The sequence below is a fragment of the Camelus bactrianus genome, chromosome 15 (genome assembly GCF_048773025.1).
Source record: "Camelus bactrianus isolate YW-2024 breed Bactrian camel chromosome 15, ASM4877302v1, whole genome shotgun sequence".
Taxonomy (NCBI): Eukaryota; Metazoa; Chordata; class Mammalia; order Artiodactyla; family Camelidae; genus Camelus; species Camelus bactrianus.
This window is the reverse complement of record NC_133553.1, coordinates 40063869-40090061: the sequence shown is the minus strand read 5'-3', so window position 1 is coordinate 40090061 and position 26193 is coordinate 40063869. Positions and strand designations below refer to the sequence as shown.

The 26193-nt window shown below is 34.2% G+C and overlaps 1 protein-coding gene and 1 non-coding gene across 4 annotated transcripts in view; one reads left to right on the top strand and one right to left on the bottom strand.

Moving 5' to 3' along the window:
• The window catches only part of ATL2 (atlastin GTPase 2), a 49952-nt gene that overhangs the window by 7156 nt on the left and 16603 nt on the right, over positions 1–26193 (top strand). For all 3 annotated transcript variants that reach the window (XM_074378735.1, XM_074378736.1, XM_010967666.3), the window contains exon 2: positions 17049–17290. In XM_074378735.1, the coding sequence (XP_074234836.1) occupies positions 17049–17290 (242 nt within the window). The remainder of the gene's footprint in view (positions 1–17048; positions 17291–26193) is intronic.
• TRNAS-AGA (transfer RNA serine (anticodon AGA)) lies at positions 16200–16271 on the bottom strand. Its single transcript has one exon. It is a non-coding gene; the product is annotated as a tRNA-Ser (tRNA).

Genomic DNA, 26193 nt, shown 5'->3' with positions numbered 1-26193 from the left:
AATGTCTTAAAAGCACTTGGAATGTGTTGAATGTACAAAGAAAGTTACTCCTTCTCAGGGTAAAGGAGTATCTGACGAGGCTGGGATTAGTTTTCTTTGGGAGTAGAGACCTGGAGTAGGGCAGGCAGGTAGAGGACCATATTTAGACAAAGAACTAGCTTTGTCTTGATGTTATGTTGACATATGGAGCACCTATCTTAATTAAAAAAAACTTTTCTGTTGCTTGTAATGAATTCCTACATAGAAAAGTGTAGAACAGATCCCTGATTCTAGGCTTTCATGTGGATGGAAGGTCAGAGAGACCTTATGCATATTCATGAGTAAAGTTTATCATTAAGTTTACAATTTCAGAGGTAGAAATTACCGTGTCTTAGTATTGTTGAGGAAGACTTCATGGGGGAGGTTGGGCTTGTCAGGCCTTGAAGATGGGTGGGTCTCAGCACAGTTGTAGGATCTATCACTTGTTTGATGATAAAAAGATAGGCATTTTGTTGGGATGCTTTTTTATAAAATAGAGCACTTGTCCCTGCTTTCTAAGAATTTTTCTAAAAGGGTTGCTTAAAAAGTCTTTAAAAGCAATTAGAAGCAACTGAAATGAAAGATCAAATGTGTTAAGAGCATGCTTAATAAAAAGGGAAGTGGGTTGTTTTTCTGTGGCCAAATAGAGCAAAGAATTGATTTCAATAACTGAATAATTCCTGGAAAAACTCTCTGAATAGTCCCCCAAATGTGGCTTCATAAAAATTGTAAAGATGTGTGCTCCCTGCCCTTATTTTTGAGCATGTGTGTTTCTCTACCACCAGGAATCCTGACATGTACTTAAAATCTCCAAACTAGAGAAAGACAAAAGGAGAGTATAGTTGGAACCTTTGACTCTCTTATCCCTTTTGTTTTTTAAAAATTAGCCACATTTTATCTAGCTGGAAGGATGTTTGTTTGTCTCTCTTTGGCACTATTCCCTTTTTATAGTTGCTCTCTTAGTAGGAATTTTGCCTGTACTGGGCCAAGGTTGGGATTTGAGTGTATACTTTGTTTTTCTTTCTTTTTTTTTTTAAAACTGCTGCTGTAATAAGTCATATGAGGTAGAGTGGTAGCAAAATGGAACTCAGTGTCTTATTTCCAGAGTCTTGGCAGATACCTCTTTGAGATTTGTCATGAAAACTCTATTCTAAATTTAAGTTTGTGTGTGTTTTTCTTTTAATAACTCCTTTGCTAACTGGTTATCCTAAATTTCAATAGCTCTTCTATGAGTTTAATGTCTTTTAACTTATTACAGAGTTAATTTGGGGGCCACAAAGAAAACAGTTAAACTATTTGCCTAAATCAAGGCAATTTATTCTGGTTTTGTTGGATTCGTGATCACTGTGTTACAAAACCTTGGAGTCACTGTACCAATAATACTTTTGGAAATGGAAATTTAGTGCATTGTCACTTTATAAAGGCTTATAAGAAAAGAGAATGTCCTTTGTAAAAAAAAAAAAAATGGAATAATTTAGTGTTATCTGTTGCCTACCCCAAAGAAGGATGTTGAAGAACTAGCTAGCTCTTGCATGCATCTTTCTATTTTTACTGTCACCTCTTGACTTTCGGCTTTTCTCCTCTTGCTCAGGCTCTTCCAGTTGCCTTATATCTGATTTCCCTGTTTTTAAACTCATTATTCTTCTTACTCTCTCATCACTTTCAGTTTATCTCTGCAGCACAGCTTTGATCCTATCACTCTGCTTTAAAATTTTCCGTGGCTCTCCTCATGATAATATTCTTAGCCTAAACTTTTAAGGTTAGCTTAATTTGATTCTCAGGGCTCAGAGGGAAGCAGCCTTCTCCAGAATGTATTCATTGGTAACCCTAGTTTGAATAATCCAATGTAGCTCTTTCTTTATACTGTCCTTTTATACTTGTTCATGTCAGAACTTTGAGAGTAAGGACTATTAGTAGTGAATTGTACTTTCCTAGCATCTAGCATAATGCCTTGCTCTCTGATTACTAATTTGAAGTAGGTAGGGTGGGGAAGCCTTCCTCAGTTCATAACACTGTGTAGGTTTGTGGAGCATTGTTGGGAGTCAGTGAATATGACACAATGAACTGAATGCATATCTTACCAAAAATGGGAGAATATAATTTTATTGCATCTTACATTTCAAAAGTCTACAATTTAAAATCTGCCCTTCTAGAAAGCTTACAAAGACAAAATTGTTTCCCAAATGTTGGGGGCTTTTAAAAATGATTTGCTGATTATAATAAATGATTAAGTTTTGACAAGGAAATTTTTGGAAAAAGTAAAGGGAAATACAGCTGTATGCCAAGATATGTTATGAAGATGAGAAACTTCTCTGCTTCTAAACAAATTGTATTGTTGGTAACTTTTCTCACCTTTCTAAAAATCTTAAAAACGTAAGAATTAACTTCTGTTTATTCAGCAAACATGCTCATTTGGCTTAGTTGGAAGATGACGGATCTGACAGAGACCTGAGTATGCATCCTGATTTGATTACTTAAAAAATGTAAGTCCTTGCAAATTGCTTAAACTAAGCCTCAGTGTCCTTCTTTATACAAACAAGGAAACTCGTAGCTATTCCACAAAGTGATTTTGAGGATTACATAGTTAATAGCACAGAGTAGGTACTCCAAGTGTTTTTCTCTTTTCTCTGGTAAGAGGTAGAATACCTAAAATTATTTCATACAATAAATTATTTCAAGGAATGAGAAAGTTACTAATGTTTTCACCTCTTCTCCTAGATAGCCACTTCTTTTTGTTCTCTGCTCAAATGTCTCCTTATTAAAGAAACCTTGCCTGACCATTCTTTTGTGAAATGGTGCATTTCCATCCGTTTCCCTTAACCTGCTTTATTTTTTCTCTGTAGCACTTAACACCAGCTGCTGTCATCTATCTGTCTTCTATCTCCTCACCTTTAAGATGTAGTAAACTCCTAAGGGCAGGATTTTTTCTTTTTTATTGTTTATTTTGTTAGTGGTATTGAGTCTGCAGTTCTTAGAACCAGGTCATAGGTGAATATTTACTGAAGGAATAAAGTCTTGTGCACCCCTACTCTAGTCCTTTCACCTCTGCATCAGAATTACTTTGGTGCTTGTTACAGTTGTAGGTTCCTGGATCCCATACCTGATGAGTTAAATCAACTCTGGAGGTGAGATCCAAGAATCTGTATTCCAAACGAAGTGGTTCTTAAGCTTCAGTATGTTTTGTGGTGTGGCTCATTAAATATTGACAGTATAACTAAGTTTCAGACCCATGTATAATTAAGTTACAGAAGAATCAACTGTTCTGTAGCAAACAGTTTCTTTCCTGTTGATCTGTCAAGGAAGAGTTGTGTATCTGTAGTTTTGATTGTTTTGGATACTCTAGTTTTTGTCCAGAAATTCAGTTTAATCCAGAACTTAAAGTTGAAAATCTCAAAATACTATATGTTTATCAGTCTACCTCTCCCAAACAAACCAAACCCTTTAAACCCACACTTAATCTCTACTTGTTATTTTTAACTCATAATAATAGATGAGCTGATATTAGGGATTTATTTTAAATGATAAGCATCACTCAAAGCTATGGACTGATCTGAGCCTCTTTCATATGGCTCTGCCACTGGGGAACAAAGACTGATCTTAATAAGAATTATCCTGTAACACTGAAAGGCAGTTTGGTATAGAGGAAATAGCATTGGCTTAATTAAAAGCCCTAAATAGAAATCTTGATTCATATACTAATTTTTAGAGGTAGAGTCTTGAAGAGGTTTTTTTGTTTTGTTTTGTTTTTGACTTTGAATGTCCACATTTTCTCTCTGAAATGGGAATAATTGCTAAGTTACAGGGTTGTTGAGAGGATTCCTATCAAAGTGCCTGGCATAAAGTCACAGTCATTAAGTTCCTTTCCCTGTGGATGTAAATTCTTAAGCAACTTAAAATGCTTCATTAGAAATTATTATAATAGAAATGATTATAATCAAACTTATAAAAATAACAGGGAAAAATATAATGGTTACCCAAGTGCCCATTGCATAGCTCTAATACCATAATACTTGCCATATTTGTTTTGAATCCTTTTTTAAAGAGAAATAAAATGTTACTGTACAGTCGAAGGGTTCTCCAGACATCTTTCTTTTCTCCTCTTCCCTCCCTCCCTAGATATACACCTATCTAGAAGTTGGTGTATGTGTTTCCTGGTTTTTAATAGTCCTATAACATTAAATTTTTTCTGTGAACAATATATAATATTGTGCTATATTTAAACATTTTTAGTAAGTGGTTCAGACTATGTATTTGTGTCTTGATTTGTTTTTTTCATTTGACATTGGTTTTGAGGTTTAAACATATGTATGTATTTAAATCTTATTTGTTAATTTTAGTTCTCTATTTCATGTTTTATTCATGGATGTTTTGGTTGTTCCAATTTTTTTTTTTTCAGTTACAAACAGTAGTTCATTGAACAAGGAACCTTGTCTCTTCTGTACATATGTGTAAGAATTCCTCTAGCATATAAATAACTTAATTGGAAATTAAATTTTGAAAGTTTCAGTATTGTGTACTCTAATTCTTTAAAAATTTGGACCACACAACAAAAGTATTTTAAGAAAAGTACTTAACAGATGAAAGACCCCTGGGGTGACTTGGAGAGATATCCTGCAAGACTTCCCTTTAGAAGAAAATAGAGAAGACTCTAAGTTGCAGAACCTAAGTAAGAATTTTTCTAAATTTCTGTCTTATTGCTTAGGGTATCCAAAACCATTATTTATTCTAGCATCTCCTAACTAGCGAACAAAATTGACTATAAACTGCAACCTCATTTAAAGTAACCTAAATTAGGTTCAGTCTAAAAACGTTTTTCTTATCTTTAAGTACACTTCAGGAAATCTATGCTTAAGAGGTGGTTAATGTTTGACGGTAAGCTTTGGGAAAATATTTTGCAATGTATTTTACATTTTTGTTCATCTATTTAGATAAATGGGTAAAAGCATTTTTATTCCTCAGTATTCTTTAAATGGGAAGAACAAAGATTCTGTGACATCAGTGCTGATTACTATGGAAGCAGAATAGATTTCAAGTGGAAAATAATATGTGAATCTTATAGGAAAATAATTGTTTTTTAATCTCCTGCTTTGATAGTAATGTAGGAAGGAAATATGAACTACATTATATACACATTGAGAGTATTTTTAAAGATTGGTCATTTAAGATGGTCTTGTTGGTCAAAGAGGCAAAGCTAATGAGGGAAAGTATCTGATATCTGACATTATTAAGAGTTCCTCTTCTGGAGTCCTTGAAGTTTTTATTTTTGCAATTTGCATCATAGTTCAGTTGTATATGAGAGAAGTTTAACATTGTAAGTTCTGAGTAGCATTATTTTATAGGATCAAATAGTTAAAACCTTTTCTTATAGTACATGATTGGCTAATAGCCACTTCTCTCCTTAAAAAAAAACCTTTTTGGAATCCAGGTTTGTGTCTTTGCTGTTACTCTTGTTTTGGGCAGGGGAAGGAAAGCTCGCTATTAAAAGCTCACCCAAGTGACTGATAATTCCAAACCAATAATTTTCACCCCTAGCTATCTATCATGTCAGCATATTAAAGCATTTTCTACATTTTTATTTTTAAAGTAGGGATGTCTGTGTACACTGCCTCTTTTCACTTTGTACCAAATCCACAGTAGCTTGACTGGCGTGATTGGTTCTATCAGAGTTTTTAGCAGTCTTCCAGGAAGAATGGAGGATTATAGTTTAGCTTGAAAGCTTTTTTCCTTCAGTGATAACTTTAACATCACTAGAAACTACCTGGAATAAAAATAAAATAAAATGAACGATCTTTACGTACTAAATACCTGTAAAATATCATGATCTTTGGTACTCTTATGTTCAGAGGATCATCAGTGTTGGCATCACGTTAGAGTTAGTGAGAAACGCAGTTTCAGGCTCCATCTCAGATTTCCTGAATCAGAATAGGCATTTAAACAAGTTCCTCAGGTGATTCATATGCATGTTAAAAGTTTGAGAAGCACTAATGTAGCGGAAATAACACTGAATTAATAAGACCTTGCCCAGTTCTCCCTCCAGTGGTCTAGTCATGTGATTTTTTTTTTTTTAATCTTTAAAATGAGTGAATTTGGCTGCATAATCTCTAAAGCCCCTCTGGGTGATATGTTAGATTTAATTTTGAGTACTGAGGCTAATTTTTAGGCATCTGTACTAGAACTTGAATGTCCTAAATGACTTGACATGTTAGGGATTGAATGCGTATTCTCTTGGTGCTTAAAATACTTGTAGGAGTTAAAATGTCCCCCTTTCCAGTATAAAATTCTGTCTTTGGAGTTCTTTAAAAAATAAGTATGTAATTTCATAATACTTTTTTACAACTTTACCAAAATATCTTGGCTTGATGAAAATTCTCAGGAATTGATTTACAAATGTGTGAATTTGTCACCATTGGAGACACTCAGAATTATCTTTCCAAGTCCTGAATTCAGGTCAGGAGAAAATAAATTAAATTTGAACAGTGTCAGAATTGATGGACAGCCCTAGTTTTTCAACATACTGGAGTATAACTTTCATAGGCAATTATCCTTGAAGGGGACAATACTAATTAGAATATTTTTGTTCTGGAAAGTGATGAATAAATTGGTTGGATTGCTTTATCCTCATTTAATAAATGAAAGTGCTAAGGGGAATAGGCTGGATTTGATTTTTTCAAAATCTGCTTGACTGAAATAATTTATATGAAATTCACTGATTTTTAAGTGTAGTTTGATGAGTTTTGATAAATGTATAGTTTTGTAATGACCATCACCAAAATCATGGTATAGAACTTTTCCGTCATCTCTAAAAGTTCCCTTGTATTCCTTTATAGTTGTGCTGGCTTGGAATGCTATAGCAAATTACCATAGATTCAGTGTGTTAAACAACAGAAACAAATGAGTTTATTTCTCAGTTATGGAGACTGGGAAGTCCAAGATCAAGGTGCCAGTAGATTTGATGTATAGTGGAACCCTCTTTCTGGTTTGCAGATGGCTGTCTTGGTGTATCTTCATTTGGTGGAGTGAGGGATATCTCTTTCAAGTCTCTTACTAATCCCATGCATGAGGGCTCCACCCTCATGACCTCATTATCCCCAAAGGCCCCACCCCAGATATGTCACATTGGAGATAAGGGCTTCAACATACCAATTTGGGGGATTCACATTCAGTTCATAGTAGTAGTCAATTCTCTTCCTTTAACTTCAGCTCCTAGCAACTACTGATCTGCTTTCTGTTTGTGTTGTTTTGCTTTTTCTAGAATTTAATGTAAATGGAATCATGCAGTACAATTTTTGTGTATGGCTTCTTTCACTTAGTATAATGCTTTTTAGATTTATCTGTGTATTTCAGTGATTCATTTCTTTTCATTGCCAAGTAGTAGTCCATTGTATGGATTTAATACAATTTATTCGTTTTCCAGTAAATAAACATTTAGGTTGCTTCCAGTTTATGGCCGTTATGAATAAAGCTGCAGTGAACATTTGTATTTCAGTCTTTCGTTATCCTGTGTTTAATTTCTCTTTTAAGTACCTCACAGTGTGATTGCTGGTTGTATGGTATGTGTTTATATATGGTATTGCCAGAAAGTTTTTTAAAGTGGTTTTTTTCATTTTATACTCTCACCAGAAATATATGTGAGTGCTAGTTGTTCCCCACCAGCTCTGTTTTTGTCAGTTTTGTAAATTTTAGCTATTCTAGTGAGTGTGTAGTGATATCTCATTGTGGTGTTAATTTATATTTCCTTAGGATCTGATTGTGTGAGTGTATTTTCATGTGCTTATTGGCCATTCATATATCTTCTTTGAAGTGTTTTTTAAAATCTCTTGTCCATTTTAAAATGGAATTGTTTGTATTGAGTTGTAAGAGTTGTTTATGTATTCTGAATACTGGATTTTGATTAAGGGTTTTTGTCTGTTCATGAGGGATGTTAATAGTTTTGTTTTCTTGTAATGTCTTTGTCTTGTTTTGATATTGGTTTTGATATTGGATTGGGATAATAATAATGAGTTGGGAAATGTTCCTTTCCCTTTTTTTCTGTAAAAGTCTTTGTAGAACTGGCATAATTTCATCCTTAAATGTTTGGTAGTTCACCAAATTCACCAGTGAAGCCATCTGGGCTTTAAGTTTTCTTTTTAGGGTGTTTAATGCATTTGATTTTAAACCTGATTCTTTTCAGTTTTCCCTACTAAAGAATGAGCATGTTCTTTTAGTTAGCCAATGATTAATGAGTTTCTTAGAATAAGGTTCTTCCTTCCAGATTTTAGGACGGTAGAATTGATACATGTTTAGAACTGTATTTCTGAGGAAATGGGATGAGGGGTATGGTGGAGTAGGCTCAAAATTTTACAGTCACTTGACCTTGTCTTGTTTATTTTGAAAATTTTTTTCTTGGTCCTTCATGGTACCTTCCTGCCCCTCCCAATCACTAAAATGCTGGGGAAGTAAAAGAAATGTTGAGCAGCAGTGTTCTAGAATATTTGAGAGACTAGAATATTGAGGACTTCCTCTTTCTTCTAATAGCACTGGCCTGTATTTCTCTATTTTGTACTTAGATCTGCTTCATCTAATAAAACCTTTATTAGCCTCACCACTTTAAACAAAAAGCTTACTATTATGGAAATTTTTGGATATGTACAGAAGTGAAGAGAGCAACATAAGGAACCTGTGTATACACATCTCCTGGATTAAATAATTTTTCAATATAATGACCACTTGGTTTTATCTATTTTTCATAGTCAGCCTCCCTACCAGATTATTTTGAAGCAAATAACAGATTGTATGAATGTTTTGTGTCTTTTAAAGATTTTTTGAAAACATAGTCATGATACTATTATCACAGTAGAAAAATAATTCCTTAACACCAAATATCCAGAGTTCATATTTTCCTAATTATTTCAGATTTTTTAATAGTTAATTCACTTGAAACCCACACACTGCATTTGGTTGATATGGCTCTTAAGTCTCTTTTCTGTAGGTTTTCGTTTTTCCCCTTTGCTTTTGCGATTTATTTGTCCATTTGTTGGTTTTTCCAGTGGAATTTCCCATAGCCTAGAAATTTCTGACGCCATCTCTGTGGTGGTGGTAGTGGTGAATGTGTCTCCTATCTCTTCTTTCCCATAGTTGGATCTAGAGGCTTGATAAGTTTCATACTTTAAAAAAGTTTTTCTTCAGAAACACATCTTTATGTGCTTGCTGATGTATCAGATCAGGAGCCGCAAAACTTTTGATTGTCTGTGTAATGTTAAGATTGATTCAGGAGGTTAGGGGTTAATCTATCCATTATAATCTACCCCATCAGCTTCTCACCCATTAATCATTGTGCATCGCTGCCTTTTTGAAGTCCCCATTTCTAGGGAGTGAAGACCACCTGGATTCTCTTTATGCAAAACCTTAGACCTTTCTACTTAATTGGTTCTTGGGTACAGTCTTAAGTCAGATCATTAGTTCCTATAAATGTGCATTATTTCTAATTGAGTTCTGTTTTAGATCTGTTTCACTCTCTATCATGCTTGATCTCGAAAATAAAAGAAGATTGAACAAATGCTTCCTTCATTTATTAAGAACATAAACTAGATATCTAGTATAAATACATTATTATTTAGTAATGATTATGTACTTAACATTAATACAACCTTTTAAGAAATTTTTCTTCTTGAACTAGATCGGCTGAATTAATTGATTGAGGCTTCTTAGAGCCTCTTCTAAGAGCATGACAGAGTGTAAGGCAGGATACCTACCCTCTTTTTTCCCTTGTAGAATTTGCTTTAGCAAGCTTAGGAGGTCTACATTATTCCAAAGACCTTATAGTTATATCTAAAGTTATTATCATCTGGTTCATATTTTTCTTGATGATGCTCTAAAATTTTGAATAGCAAATACTGTCTTCAATGATTCTTTGCTTTTCCACTTCGAAAATGCTTTGTTGCTGAACTATTTTGAGTAAGATTCTAACAACTAGGTCAATTTTGCCTTGAAACTATGCATTGCTGTCTTTTTCTTGGCTTTACTAATGCATTCACTTTCTAAAAAATTTTGTTTTGTTGATAGTGATTTCAAATAGTTATTTCCTTGTTAACCTCTAGGTAACATTAGTGGAAAATTCTTCAGTCCACCTGTAATGGCATTTAACACTTCCTACTGAATTTTCAGTGCCAGTCAGTTTTCTTCCTAAACCTCTCATACCATCTCTTAATTAAAAAAAAACTATTTTTATTTCTTTCCCCTTAACAGAGGTACTGGGGGTTGAACCCAGGACCTCGTGCACACCAAGCACGTGCTCTACGATCGAGCTATACCGTCCACCATCTTTTTTTTTTTTTTTTAATTTAAATACCATCAGTTTACAGTGTTGTGTCAATTTCTGGTGTACTGCAGAATACACAGTTCAGAATATACAGAATAGTAGTTCAGTCATATGTATACATACATATATTCGTTTTCATATCCTTTTTCATTAGGGGTTACTCAAACCATCTTTTGAGCTAAAAACTTATTCCTTTCATAGCTCACCCAGTTTTAAGCATTTTCAAGACTGTACATATTCAGTGCCTTTAAAAAAATAATCTATTTGGTTCAGAGTTTTATGGTTTGGCTGATACATGTATTCTATCAAGTTTTCCCACATCATTAATCAGTTTGTTTCTTTTAACAAAAATTACTGGTTATTGTATTGACTTAGAGATTTATGCTGCTTTCAGTTATAGTTCTTTATGTTTCACAGTTGTGCTTCGTTGAACCATGAAAGTTTGAACCTGAAAGATAACTGATACTCTTATTCCTCACTTCTGTAGATTTAAAATGCCATGTTTTGTTTCTAGAGTGAGTTTTTTTACTTTAAAAAAATTTAGCTTTTGGTGGTTTACTTTTTTTTTTTTTTTAAATCATAAGGGAGAGAAAGATCCAAAATTTGAAGAAAATTTTTAAAAAGTAGAGAGCAGAGTACAAATTTGTGCTAAGCATAGACTTCAGGTTTTCTGCTGGATTATTAACCTCAGCTCATTAGCCAGTGATCCTTAGTTTTGAGTTGGTCATAATATTTATAGTTATAAATTTGAATTTTGACCCTTATGTGAGAATCTTATTTGTAATAAAGATCATGAAAGCAGGATAGGGTTATTGAAAGTAAAGCCATTTCAGTTTGAGGATTTGCTTATTTCTGCTTGCAGAGAGGCAGTGATGGGTCTTTAGGTAGTTTTGCTGTCTGTTGTTTGTTTAATAGCCAGTTCCAGCTTTTTACCCCCGTTCACTTGAGAGAACCACCTTGTTCCTATGGGAAAAACACAGTTTGCTTTATAATGTTAAATTGAAAGCTGCATTCCTGGCTGAGCGTTTTGTAAGAAGTAAATCATTATATATTATACAAACAAATGTATAGCAATTATGAACCTTTTTGATTAGTTTTCAGTATTAATTTCCCTCCACTGTATTCTAAAACATGAAAGAGCAGTGCATAAATTTTTTCGAATTTAAAAAACTATCTGCAAAATATACTGTTTGTGTTTAATAATTTGCCACTGAGAATTAAAGGGACTTTTGGGTGGTAATTTACTGTTTGTTTTCTTAAAGCTATCTATATTTGAATAGACAGTTCACATAAGAGGAAACAAATATACATAGAAAAATGGTCAGCCTTTGTCAAAGATATGCATATTAAAGCAAAATGGATAGTGTGACTAAAAATTTTTTTTAAATTTTGTTTAATTTTAGTTTATGTTTTTAAAAATAGAAGTAGTTTTGTCAGCATAGATGCAAACATGAATGGAAAATTATTTTTTGTTTTTGATTCAGTTATTGGAAAACTTTAAGTATGTTTGGAACAACTTGTGTATGTGAATCTACTTTTTCAGTTGTAAATTTTATGAAATCCAGGAGACATGTATTTTTGATAAGCATTTAGTATCTGAATTGAAATGTGCTTTAAGTGTAAAATACAGTGGATTTCAAAGACAGTGTGAAAGAAGAATTTAATCATCTTAATTTTAAAACATTAATTATGAGTTGAAAGGACAGCATGTTGGCTATATTGGGTTAATAAATAAAATAATATTAAATTATTTCTTTTTACTTTTTAATGTGACTAAAGAAAACTTAAAATTACACGTGTGTCTCATATTTTCATGTGGACAGAGCTATCCTGTAGTCTTACTGGTAATTTTTTGTCTGCCTGTATCAGTTACTTGAGATGGTTGTTAAAATTTATTATGCATTTGTCTATTTTTCTCATTAGTTCTCCAAATTTTTGTTTCATGTATTTTTAATCTCTTTCTTAGGGTTGTTATGTCTTTGCTGTTTATCCATTTTATGTCTAGTAATACTTTTAGTCTTGAAGTCTTCTTTGATAGTCATGTAGCTACATCAGCTTTCCTGTGGTTATTTGCATGCGTATCTTTTTTCTATTATGTATTTTCAACCTATCTCTATCTTTATATTAAAAGGGCTGCTACTGTACACAGTATGTAGTTTTTGCACTTATTATCCAGTCTGAGAATCTCTGTCTTTTCATTGGAATATTTTGTGTATTTATGTTTGATGTAATTATTGATTTAGTTGGGTTTAAGTTTGCCATCTTGCTATTTGTTTTCCATTTGTTTCTTTTGTCATTTGTTCTTGTTTTTTCTTTGGGTTAATTGAATATTTTTTAGTGTTTCATTTTGGTTCCTTATTGGCTTTCTAAGCTATACCTCTTTATTTTTTAGGTGTTGCTCTAGAGCTAACAATATGCATCTCTGATATATCAGAATCTATTTAGAATGAGTGTTGTTTTTTTTAACCACTTTCCACTGTAAAGTCATAATAACCTTAGTATATAATTTAATTTACTGGCCTCACAACATTTGTCTTAATTTTTTTCTTTTATTTCTATGTACATTATAAACCCCACGTTACAATCTGTTATTTTTGTTCTAAATGATCTTTTAAGGAAATTACTTGGGGGAAACAACCGGTCTTATTTTTATCCACTTATTTACTACTTTGGATACTACAGGAAGGAATGGAGAGGCTTTCCATTTCTTTTCAACCTGAAGAGTGAAGAACATTTAGCATCCCATGCAGTCACATCTGCTAGTGACAAATCTGCTTAGCCTTTTTGCTCATTGTCTTTATTTTGCTTTCATTTTTCAGTGATAGTTTCACTAAATATAGAAGTTTGAGTTGACATGCTTTTTTATTAAAGTATCCTAAAGATATCATTTTATTGTCTTCTGGCCTCTGTTGCTTCTAATGAGAAGCAGTCATTTGAATTATTCCCTCCATCACACCACTTTGTTAAAGATTTTCCCTTTCCTTTGGTTTTTAGCCATCTGATTGATGTGGTTTTCTTTGTGTTTACCCTACTTGAGGTTTGCTGAGCTAAGCTGTCTATCTGAGATCTGTCTGTCGTTATCCAAGCTAATAAAAGAAAACATGGTAAATGTAGTCATTTAATTTAGGTCAAATTTCAAGTTGACAAAAGATTTCCTGCCAAGTGATTTGTTTGTTTTTGTTTTTATTTTTAAGAAACCAGTTAGTGTTTTCTTTACAATAAGAATAAGACTATCAGTTCTAACAAAATCTGCGATCTCCAAATTTAGTTATTATGATATTTTAGCATTTATTAATTTTCAGTTCTTTTTATCAAAATGTGTTACTTGGTAGAACTTCATGCTTTTAATTGTAATTTTGTGACAAGTATACTACTCTTCAGTTGCTAGAAGTATTTCCCCAAACTAATTATGTGATTGTCAAATTTGCTTATAAAATAGGTAAGGGCAGGTGTAAAACCACTGAGTAAAATATGTAACTTTCATTCATTCAAGAAATATTTGTTAAGCACCTGTTGGGTGCTGGGCAGTGTTTTAAGTGCTGAGAGATCGAGGGGTCAACATGGTGATTGGGATCCTTATTTTTGTGGCACATACATTCTATGGAGGGGGATATATAAGGTACACATGTAAACAAATGAAAGAATTTGTTTTAGATACTGAAAAGGGCTATGGGGAAAAAAACCTGTTTCATTAAAGTAATGGGGGACAGAATCTGTAATTTAAACCGAGTGGTTGAGGAAAGCCACGCGGAATGGATAACTTTTGCACTGAGACCTGGATAATGGAGAACCAAGCCATGTATATTTCTAGGTACAGAGCATTCCAGACAGGAGAACACAGGACAAAGATTCTAAGGTAGGAAACAAGTTTGGCTTGTTCAGGGAACAGCAAGAGGGACAGATTGCAGGGCCAGATCACACAGGACTGTGGGGGCTATGGTAAGGATCTTAGAAGTTTTTTTTCCCCCCTCCTATTTTCTGGTTACAGTGGGAAACTAATTGAGGATTTTAAGCAGAAGACTGGCAGTCTAGGAGGGGAGACATAATAATTAAGTACTTACATAAATATTCAAATGATGGGTGGATTAAGATTGGGAGAGTGTAGGAGGACTAAATTTGATTAAGAGTCTCAGGGAAGATATTCCTGAGGTAATGACATTTAAACTGAGATTTAAGGAATAAGTATGAATTAATTAGGGGAACAACATAGGCGAGAGTATTCCAGGCAGAGGAATATCATGAGTGAAATATGAGTCTAGAAAGAGCTTAATGCCATGAAGATCTGAATAAAGGCTAGCTTGTCCATTTGTAGTTTACAGGGAGGAAAGTAGCACCAAATGGGGCAGGAGAGATTTGGCAGTGAGTACAGGATCTCAAGAGGCATGTGTAGGGTTTGTAGTTGTTAATCCTCTAACAGTGACTTTAAGGAGAGTAACTTAATCACATTTACATTTAACCATATTATTTAGTTGCTACTCTGTGAGGATTGGATTGGAGGAGGGGGCAGGAAGGGAGATCAGTTAAGTACCACTTTTAAGTAAGGTAAGATGGTGGTGATGGGAATAGGGATGGTATCAGTAGATTTTGAATGAGGACAAATTTAAGAACTTGGTTATTGGTTAGATTTAGGGGTAAAGAAAAGGAGAGCTGTATCATGGATAGCGAATATATCACATGCCTGAGCAAATTGATGGATGGTGATGTCGTTACACAGCTACACAGTCACTGTAGAGTTTTAGCGTTTCAGGGTGTAAATAAAAGCTTCTGTGGGATTGATTATTTAAAAATGACTGTCACCTTAATGACAAGGACTTACAATGCTTACTGTGTATCAGGTATATTTCAACTCATTTAATCTTGATGACAACGTTATGAGGTAGGTGCTGTTATTATCCCCATGTTACAGATGCAAAAATAGGCACAGAGAAGTGACATGCATCAAGGCAATTTTACTCCCTAGTTCATGTCTTAACCACTGATAAGGCTTGGAAGGTTTTAATTGCACAATTTGTATTTATCTAGATTTATCTAGACTCTCTTAATAATATATTAAATTGGAATTTATGTTGTACTGGAAAGTTTACTTTTTGTGCATTCAAATAGCATGTCTGGCTATATACCACTGAAACAGGCAGTGGTAATATCCTCTTTAATTAAATATTGATTGCTTTTATTTTCAAAGATTCTCCTTTGAAATTGCATGCTCTTTTATTATATTGTTACTGTTTGCAGCACTTTTTGGAATAATGTTGATTTTGCTATATACTGTTAAAGGTGCCGTGTGATGTGAAGGTAAAGGCTCTAGTAGTCTTTTCAAATCAGATAAGTGCGATGTTTCTTTCTGTAAAGAGATTTAAAGTTCATTAATGTATATAGTCTTTGCTCTGAGATAGTGGTTATTATGTGGGTAAGATATTGTTGCACTAATAACGTGCCACTCCTCAGTAGGCTGGCTCCCTCCTAGGAGAGGAGGGGCTGTCATTGCACTGAACACGGTAGATACTGTATGTCTCCTTAGATTGGAAACTGGCACTTAGTAGACAAGCTCAGGTGGAGAGTCTCTTTAGAATGTTGATGTGGGAGAGGATAAGGCCCCAGGAGTAACTTGTTGCTGTGTGGGATCAAGCAGTTGATAGGCAAGAAACCCAGACAAGGTGCATAGCCTCTGAAACTATTAGATGGAGTTCTTTTTGTTTGTTTGTTTTAAAGAACAGAGACCTAAACTTTAGAAATTTGTTTCTGCTGTTACATATTCTATAGTTATTTCTTCATTACAATTCAGTAAAGTTCTTCTGCAAAGGTTACCTTCTTTTTAAAAAAATTTATTTATCATTTTATTTTGCGGGGAGGTAATTAAATTTTTATTAATTAATTAATATTTTAATGAAGGTACTGGGGATTGAACCCAGGACCTTGTGCATTCTAGGCATGCACTCTACTGCTGAGCTATACCCTCTTCGCAGAGGTTACTTTCTTTTGGTGTGCTGGTTGAACAAGACCTTATATAGCTGTTTTTTAGGAGCTACGTGTCTTTGAAGTGGTGGCTGTGGTATTTGGTAAAAGAGAGCCCTAAAGGCAGATGAAACTCTCTACCCCACTGACCATTCTTGTGTCTTCCATTAAAACATTAATACTGTACTGTGCTTTAATGAAGGAGACTGTACTGTTATGTAACTCTTATTAAGTTAAGGACCCATTAGCTTTATCATGTGCCATTTTTGGAGACTTCTTAAGACTTTAACTTAGCCCTTTAAGTTTCAAAATGAAAAGTAACGTTTACAATTTATGTATATGTTTTAATCTTTGTAACTTGGAGTAATTTCCAGGTGATACCTACAGGGAAAATTGGAACCTGAATTATTAGGTGAAATTGATTTTCCACTCTCTGTATCTAGTTTTTGTGTGCATACAGTAGCAAAAGTTGTTTATAAAATCATACAGTATTCAAGAACACCTGCTGCTCCCATTTAGTTATTAAGACTTAATTGTGATAGAGGCCATACATAGTACTGTTGCTTATCCGTATATATAGTAGGAAATTGACTGTTATTCTTGGTCTAATTATAGAGAAAATAAGAAATCCAGTATGTATTTGACATCACTTTTTGCAGCTATTTCCAAATGATCTATAATGGAGAAGAAGTTATTTGAAAATTTGCTTTAGTTGTGATCCTTTAGGAAAAGTTCAGAATGCAGGAATCAAAGTAACCTGTTTCTCTTTTTTTAACTCTAGGTGAGAATTATGAAGATGTTGACCTATACACTGATGAGGTTATGAAGAAACCATGTCCAGTACAGATTGTCCTTGCTCATGAAGATGACCATAACTTTGAGCTTGATGAAGAAGCTTTGGAGCAGATTTTGCTACAGGAGCACATACGAGATCTTAACATAGTAGTGGTATCCGTGGCAGGAGCTTTTCGTAAAGGGAAATCATTTCTTCTGGACTTCATGCTTAGATATATGTATAACAAGGTGAATAGTGTCTTTTATATTGAACCCAGTTAAAAACAAAAATTACTAACCAACCATTCTTGTTTAAAAATAATAGACAAAAAGCAGTAAGAGCTGTATCTTTACTTTTACAAAAATACAGTTCTTGATAAGACTTCTCAGTTAAGACAGTACTGTAAGTTTGTTTGAGGTCTTGATTCTTCATCTCCATAATTCCTTTTTGCATGTAGTACATATTGATGCATATGATGAGCACTTCTGTTCCAAGCTCTAACCCAAGATGTCTGAATATAGCTAAAGCCTCTAAAGTACTATTCAGTCTCTCCCTTTTTGTTATTTCCTCACACCTTCCCCTTCTTGATCACCTTTAAACAGTGGGTGAAGTAGGCTGATAGAAACTTCTGTAAAGATATACTTAACACTCCTCAAATAAATCTCCTTCAGAGACTTTTACTTTTTGAGATAAGGCTTAGTTCCTTAAAGTGGCTTTCATGGCCTTCCATCATCTCTGAGTCTCACCCCTTGCCTCTGTATGTTTTTGCAGTTCCTTGAGTATGTCATGTTACCTCTCCAATGTTGGTGTACTGTTGACTAATCTTTCCATAGGAAACCTTCCCTGATTTCTAAGACTGTGTTATGACCATTTGGCACAGATCTTGTGTTTCATTGATACTACTTTAGTTACTTATTTGTCCTGGCTAGTTTAACTTCTTTTGTGAGTGGGCCTTATCTTGATTACCGTATCTCCCATGCCTAGCATATAATTGGCGCATAGTAAACACTTATTTTCTATTTTTACTGATGAATCTCCCATTCTCTGCACGTTTTCACTTGTTGATGGTACCAGACAATTGTTACTCCTCACCCCTCCCTGATTTAGACATTTTTTTCCCTGTAAAAAAAGAAATTTTTTTTTTTTTTTACTTGAGTCAGAATGTTCTAACAGTTGAAAGTAGGGCTGAGGGAATGGGAGTTGGATAGGAACTAAGGAGGAATTGGACATTTGGAGTGGAGCACTTAGAGGGAAGGACTTTACAGGGGGCTTTAGACATTCAGAAGACACATGAAGATGCTAGAAATAAAGCTTTGACAGAATTATGTCATTTTCTAAACATCTGTCAGGGGTGTTAACCTTTGTGAGTTCTGCATAAATCTGAAACTGGCTATGCATCTGCCTTGAGATAAATAATAAGGTAAAACATTCCTAGTTAATTTTCCAAAAAGCTTTTCAGTAAATTCTTTTCATAGGGAATCTCTTCAGGTATGTTCAAATATACTTGAGTATCGAGAATGTAGTTCATGTTAAAGAACATTTTTATACAAGTTAGAAATTGAGAAAGGTAGAGAATTTTTAAGTTTTTCCACTTAGACTTGGTTATTTTCCAGAATTTTACATCTGAAATAGACAAATGTTTAGTGACATATTCTTTTTTTTTTTAAAGACTACACATTTAGAGATGATAAAGAATTTCTGTATTTTGAGATTGTGATTCCTTAAGTTAACTTGTGTATATTGTATCTATCTGTGTCTAAGCTGTTCACTGCAAATGTATTTGATTCCAGGTAGGTGACAGACAAAATAAGGAAGCTTAGATCACTTGTCTAGCAAGTTTCACCTCCTGTCCCATTTCTTATTTGATCTCTGATCAATCGGTAGTGGCTGTTTGGTGGGGTTTGGGGGGTGGGAGAGTATCAGCCCACACATGTGTCATATATTTGAAGTCTCTGAACTAATATAATTTTCTCTTTCATGGGGAAGACACTGATCATAGAAAGGTAGTGAGGGCCTGAGTGAGGCTACACACCTAGTTAGTGGTTTCTAAGCTGAAATGTCTTTATTAATTTTCATTCATAAGGTTTCCATATTGGATTCCTGATGTAAATTATTTTATTCTGTTAATTGAAAATTGCATTAAACAGTGTCTGATTTGGGGGATAACATGACTCTACTTGTACTGACTTAGTGGTGGGTCATGCTTTTCCTAGGAGATGAAAGTAAAGGAGAAATAACAATGGGATGGTTTTGGACTATTTAATTAACCTGTATCCCTGCAAAGGTGGAATGCTAATTGAAGAAGATAGAAGAGGAGCAGTGACTTTTAGTCGTCCCTGGGTATCCCGGGGAGAGGGGGTGGGTGTTGATTCTAAGACCCCCAGCGGATACCAAAATCCCTGGATGTTCAAGTCCCTTATATAAAATGGTGTATACAGTCGGCCCTCTGTATCTGTGGGTTTTGCATCCAGAGGACCTATTGCACTGACTTTGTACACCTTTTGCATTGACCGGAGTGAATTTATGTAAGGGTGCAGTTCATGAAAGGAACTAAACATTTCACTTTATGATTTAGAAATAGAGAAGTGTTTTAATTTTGATTAACTAGTAAAGGAATCATAACAGCTGAATGTGGGCTTTTTTCTGTTGGATAACAACAAAAATTTCAGTAGCTGAGTTCTTAAAACTAAGAATATTCTGAGAGTTTTACCAAACACTTCCAAATTACAGTGGAAATTCTGGTTTTTAGGTCTCACTTTTTTGTGAGGTAGACAGCTTCTTGTACAGTTTTTTTGAGCTGCTACTTGTATTGTGAAAATAGAGGGGTTTTTTAGTTGAAATATAGGAGGAAAGAAATGAGACTTTTGTAAACTTGAGAGATGAACTAAAAATTTTTCTAGAATAAAATTTCCTCATGTCATGTGAGAATTAATCAATTATTATAGTTAAGTATTTACCATGAAATGTAAGATATGAGAGTGTAACTAGAATTGCTGATTTATTGAATTCATTATGCATGAAATATTTTGAACTTAAAAGGATATCACTTATGACATTCACTATGAATGCTGTATATGATGGATACCACAGAAATTCAGGTATTATTGATGTACTTAATTTGTAAGGAGACTACTTACTACTGTAAAAGTCATTCTTGGGAAGTTACAAAATGAAATAATTATAAAAATTTATGTGAGAACTATTAGGTCTATTATGTCAGTATTTTTTAAAAAATCACCATATTATTTCATGTGTAAAAGCAGGAGTTAACAGGAGAGGAGATTAAAATCTGTTTTGAGAGACACAAGTGGTGGTGGTGGAAGGGGGTTGACTTTCCCCTCTGGAATATGTATATACACTCTCAAGTATTGTAAGCCTTTCCCTTTCAAAGTGGTGATTTGGTTATTCAGAGGTGTGGTTCAGGTAAATATAGTTATTCTTTTTAAAAATTGTTCTTTTTTTGAAGTATAATTTACACAAAGTAAAGTACACATCTTAAGTGTATAGCTTGACAAAATTTTATATATGTGTACACCCATGTTACCACTACTCAGATGATGATACAGAACCTCCCATTATATCCTTCCCAAAAGATAACCACTCTTCAGAACTCTCTCATCACAGACTGGTTTTGCCTGTTTTTGAACACATGAATGAATGAAGTCATACCATATGGGTTTATGTTTGGCTTATTTTATTAACGTATCTGTGAAATGTACCCATGTTTTGCATCTAGTGATAGTCCATTATTTTTGTGACTTTAGTATTGCACCATATGATTATATCATATTTTGTCCATTTAACGGCCAATGGATATTTGCTTTGATCTTAAAAGTTTTAGTAAGTTGATTTTTATGAATCACATGCTTCCAAAGTGAAGTAGATTACTCTAGTGTCTAGAGGAATTGTTAGAAAAATGCTGACTGATCAAGTTGTCATGTAAAAATAATTTCAATTTCAAGAATCAGTTTAGGAAGATAGAAGCTTAGTTTAGTGGAATTATATAATGTATGTAAAACTTAATACTTGGGATATATTGAACAGTGAATAGTAATAATAGCTGTTACTGAACTCTTCTAGATAAGATTCTTAATTCTTTACAGTAGCTTCAACTTTTATAGCATTCCTTATTTTTTAAAAAACTTTTATGAAGAATTTTTAACACATGTAGAAGTAGATAATATGATGAATGTCCATTTTAGCAATTATCAACTCGCCAGTCTCATTTTATCTATACCCCAACTCATTCCGCATGTTATGTAAGTTTTGAAGTATAGCCAGTTACCGTATTTCATTTATAAATATTTCAGTATGTATCTCTTTAAAGATAAGGACTTTTTTGATATTATAATAGCATTATCACACATAAAATTCAATTATTCCGTAAGTAGTATAGTATCTTATAAGTGATCAATTTCCTAGTTCCCTTATATGCTTTAAATTTTTTTTTAATGGTTTGTTTGAATCAATATCCAACCAAATGGGGTCCACATTGTAACTGGTTGTCTTTAAAGTATTTTTAACTCTTCCAAGGTTTCACTCCATTTCCTAGTCTTTGTAAATTTATTTGTCGAAGAAACTGACTGTTGGTCTTATAAAGAGTTTCCCAGTCTGGATTTGCTGACTTTATCCCATTGTAATAGTTTTACATGTTCATTTGTTCTGTGAATTTCCTGTAAATTGTTGAATTTAGAGACTTGATCAGACTGAGGTTCAGCTTTCTGGCAAGAGAACTTCACAGATGATGTATTCTTCCATGAGGAGGCACATATTCTAAGATAACAGTTTTGAATCTTTACTGATTTCTAAGTGCTCTCCTAAGTAATTAATAGGTATTAACTCAGTATTCACAATAACCCTATGCAGTAATATTAGTATTTCAACTTGGTTGAAGAAATGAGGCTGAAAGTGAATGGCAAGGCTAGGATTCCAAACCAAGCAATTTGATACCAAAACCTTTATTCTAAAAACTGTGTAAAATGACGTTTGGTCTTTGTCCATATTTTTGCTAATTGTTCTTTTGTAAATGTTCACTTTTCAATGTTTACTTGAGAAGTTGAAGTATAGAGAGTAGTGCAGCATGGTATTTTTCTTGTTGCCCTCTGGTGTCTATGCTTAATGAGTAAAGAGTTTTCGCTCCACTTATAGCATAATTGCTAGGATACTTTAAGGGGAGCTGTATATAATCCTTTACTGTTTACAGAGTTGTTCCCAGAACTGCTTCTAGAGATCAGGAGTAAGAACTATCTTTGAGGAATATATGTGCTGCTGCATATAATTTGCCGAAAGTCCAACTATCTCAGGATCAGCTAAATGGGATGTTAAACTTGATTTCCCCTTTTCCTCTAACAGTGCCTGAGGTATAAGACTTGGAAATGTGTGAATCCATGAGGAAAAACTTGGTTTCATGTTCTTTCTAAGAAAGAAATGTATTTAGAGGAAGAGCAATATATTTTACAAGTTTCTTCCTAGGATGATGATGATGACGATGATATTTATTTTTTGTGTGGTGTAAGTTACATACAATAAAGTACATAAGCCTTAGTACCAGCCAATGAATTTTCACTTACCTATACCTTTGTAACCACTGCCTCACAGATCAGGGAAAAGAGCACTTCCAGCACTCCAGAAGGCTCTTTCATTCTCCTTCCCAGTTATTACTGTCCCCAGCTCTCAGGGTCCACTGCTATTCTGGCTTAATACCACTTATTTTGCCTACTTTTGAACTTCACGTAAATGTAGTCATCAAGTTTGCACTCCTGTGTCTGGTTTCTTTCACTCAGTATTAAGCCTAAGAGGTTGATCCATGTTGTTAGATGTGTCAGTAATTGTTGTTTTTAATTGCCAAGTGGTATTTCATTGAATGAAGGTATCACAATTTATTTACTCCTTCTTCTGTTGATAGGCATATGGGTTGTTTGTAATTTTTGGCTATTGTGAATAAAGCACTAATGAACATCCTTGTAAAAGTCTTGGTGATGTAAGCACTTACTTCTGTTGGATTTATACCCAGGAAGGAGTAGGAATGTTGGGTCATGGGGTCCAAAATTTTTGTGGTTTTACCAATTTGCACTTCCACCAGCAATATAAATTTTTTAATTTCTCTCTACCTTACAAACAGTATTGTCAGTCTTTTAAATTTTGGCCATTCTGATAGGTGTGTGTTTTGTTAATTTTAAGTCATCACCATACTCTATTCAGGTTCATATGCTCACAAAATTGCCTGATTTAATGTAGAAGTTTAGCTTATTCATTTAATTACTACTTTAGCTGAATTTGCTCTTATTACAAAAGAAACACTACATAACTTATGTTAACAAGCTGCTGAAATTTTAAATTTTATATTACTATTTTTGCCTATGTAAGAAGCAGGTAAAATTTCAGAATTATAAGATTCAATGAGAAAAGTAAAAATTGGTGGGCTTATTTTGTTCCCTGAAAATAAGGTAAAGGGTTGAGTATAGAGGTTATGTGGACTATGGACTACTTTCTTTCCATTAGCACATTGGATCCTCCCCACCCCTGTCCCAATTTTGGTTTCTAAATTTTAATTTTGGTGGTTTTTTTTTGTATGCAAGTTTAAAATTAGTATAATTTCAATTAGAAATTACCAAAGCTAGAGGAATCAGAAACAGATGAGATGGAGGAGTCTACAATATATTGTTCAAAGTCCTTATTGCTGTGTTTTAGGATGGCCTTTCTTGGTTGCATTCCTGAATCTGTTTCCTGAAAATATTCTGTCATTCGTAGCCTTTGAAATACTTTTCCAGCTTTAAGTCCCAAATGTAGATTCTTCTGTTTTGTAATATCAATGTTATCATACCTATATCATCACATGTTTCAGTTTGGGACTTGAGAAATCATAAATTATTTGTTCCAGTAGACCTTTTCCCATTCTGAAGTCTTTGTTCTTGTAAGTTAAAATTTACTATTTCTAAAACAATCGACTTTATAAGGTCATTTATTGAAGAATACCTTAAGTAATGTAGTGTTGCACTGATTACTCAAACACCAGCTTTAAAACATTTGGGGAGTTAAACAGTTTTGTATGATTTGAGGTCCTGTTTTGGAAGAGAAAATTAACTCTTCTTCCTCAACTCTCCTGGGACAATTTTGTTGTTTGGTTCATGGGTTATAGTTTAGGATTTCTTTGGTCTCTGAGCGTATTTGAAAATGGTTACTGCACGGTGCCCCCTGCCCCAGGTCCTGAGGGAAGTTTTTTCATATCTCCCTTAACTTTAGGGTGCTCCTTGAGGTAAAACCTACGAAAATGGGGGCCTGTGAAGCCTGAACCTCTGCAGTTCTTAGGTCTCAAGAACTTGTCCACTCTTAGCTTCCAACAGTTTGTCCAAATGACCATTTGTGTTTCTTCCAATTGCTCCAGCAGCTTCTTTCGGCTCCTATTAAACTGACCTCAACTTATGATTCTTTGTATTTGCCTGTCTCTCTAGATTTTGGGGTGTAATTTGCCCTGGTACCTCAGTTCTCTGATCTAAGAAAGAAGTCATTGGTTTTCACACTATTCAGCTTTTTTCTTGTTGTGAGATTGGTGTGGTGACTTCTTAGCCTTTTCCATGGGAGGGCTAAAACTGGAAGTCCAGTGGAAGACTATAAAGTCAGATCCCCACACCAAACCTAAATTTAATAAGGTGTTTCCTCATTCTGTTCTGGTAGCACAGAAGAACACTTTTTAAAATATGGTTAATAATGCATAACAAAACATATGATTTTAACCATTTTAAGTGTACAGTTAAGTAGCATTAAGTATATTCATATTATTGTACAACCATCAGCACCAGTCCGTCTCCAGAGCTTTTTCATCTTCCCAAACTGAAACTCTGTACACATTAAACTCCCCCATTCCTCCCCTCCTGTCAGCCCCTGATAACCACTTCTCTACTTTCTGTCTCTATGACTCTGACTACCCTAGTGACCTCATATAAGGATAGTGACCTTTTTGGTGTGATAGAAACAGGAAGAGATGTGTGTGTGTATGTGGGTGTTAGGGAAACTAATGGAGAATATCAGGAGCAAAGGTAGGAAAAGTAAAGAAATTAAAGGTAGATTGTATGGAGCAGGTCTCCAGATGGTCCTGTAAGTAAGTAAATGGGGAGCCACAGGTGACTTCAGCATACAGTGGGGTGATTACATTTCTTGTTGAAAGAATTAAGTGACTATGGGAAGGATGGGTTGGAGGGTACAGGAAGGAGATGCAGGTCTATTTGGAGCATCTAAAGTATAGCCTAGGGACAAGACCACCATTGGGCTTGTCTACGGGGTACTATTAATCCTCTAAACCCTGTGAAAGGTGCGTTCTGAAGCTCAAGTCTATTGTATATAGAATGAATGGAGTTGTGCCATGTGGCAGCCTTGTGACCAACAGAGGGATGTGGGCCTTAAGTTGAAGATACTGAAAGGAAAGGCAGTCCAAGAGAATTTTGTAATTGATAGGATAGGTAACCTACTGGGGATGGGAGTTTTGTGGAATAATAATTATAGATGGTTTAAAGTTTAAGACTGATCTTTACATTAGGTAGTGATCATCTGGACAATACTTTTTTCTCCCACCTTTTATCTCCTTTTCGTAAGTTGCTCCATCCCTCATTGAGCCTACCTTACCCATCTTTTCTCTGCCCCTAATTTGAGCTTTGTTATATGTTTTGGACTATATAGTGAAACTTATTAGAAGTATTTCTGAAACAAAGGCATTTTTCTTATGTGGGGGGTACTTTGAGGAAAGGATATGTGGGCTTTAAATATACTAAAGTACAGGGCTTGTGATATATGTCAAAGTTAATTCATTTATTATGTCCCAGATTTAATTTTCTAGAGAGATTGCCTTATGGTATATTAACTTTTATGTAATTTTATAAGATTTAATTATAACAGTTTAGCCCTGTTGTTTAACTTAGAACATTTTAATATGGAAAATTTTGAATATACCCCAAGATAGTATAGTATAATGAACCCCAATGCACCTATCAACATTTTGCTGGTCTTGTTTCATCTTTTTTCCTCCTTGCCCTTGTATTCTTTTTTTTTTTTCTTCTTCCTGAAATAGTTTAAAGCAAATGCCAGGTGTATTCTTTCACTATAAGTACTTGAGTATTTAACAAATAAGGACTTCATTATTATGATTGTTGTTGTTGTT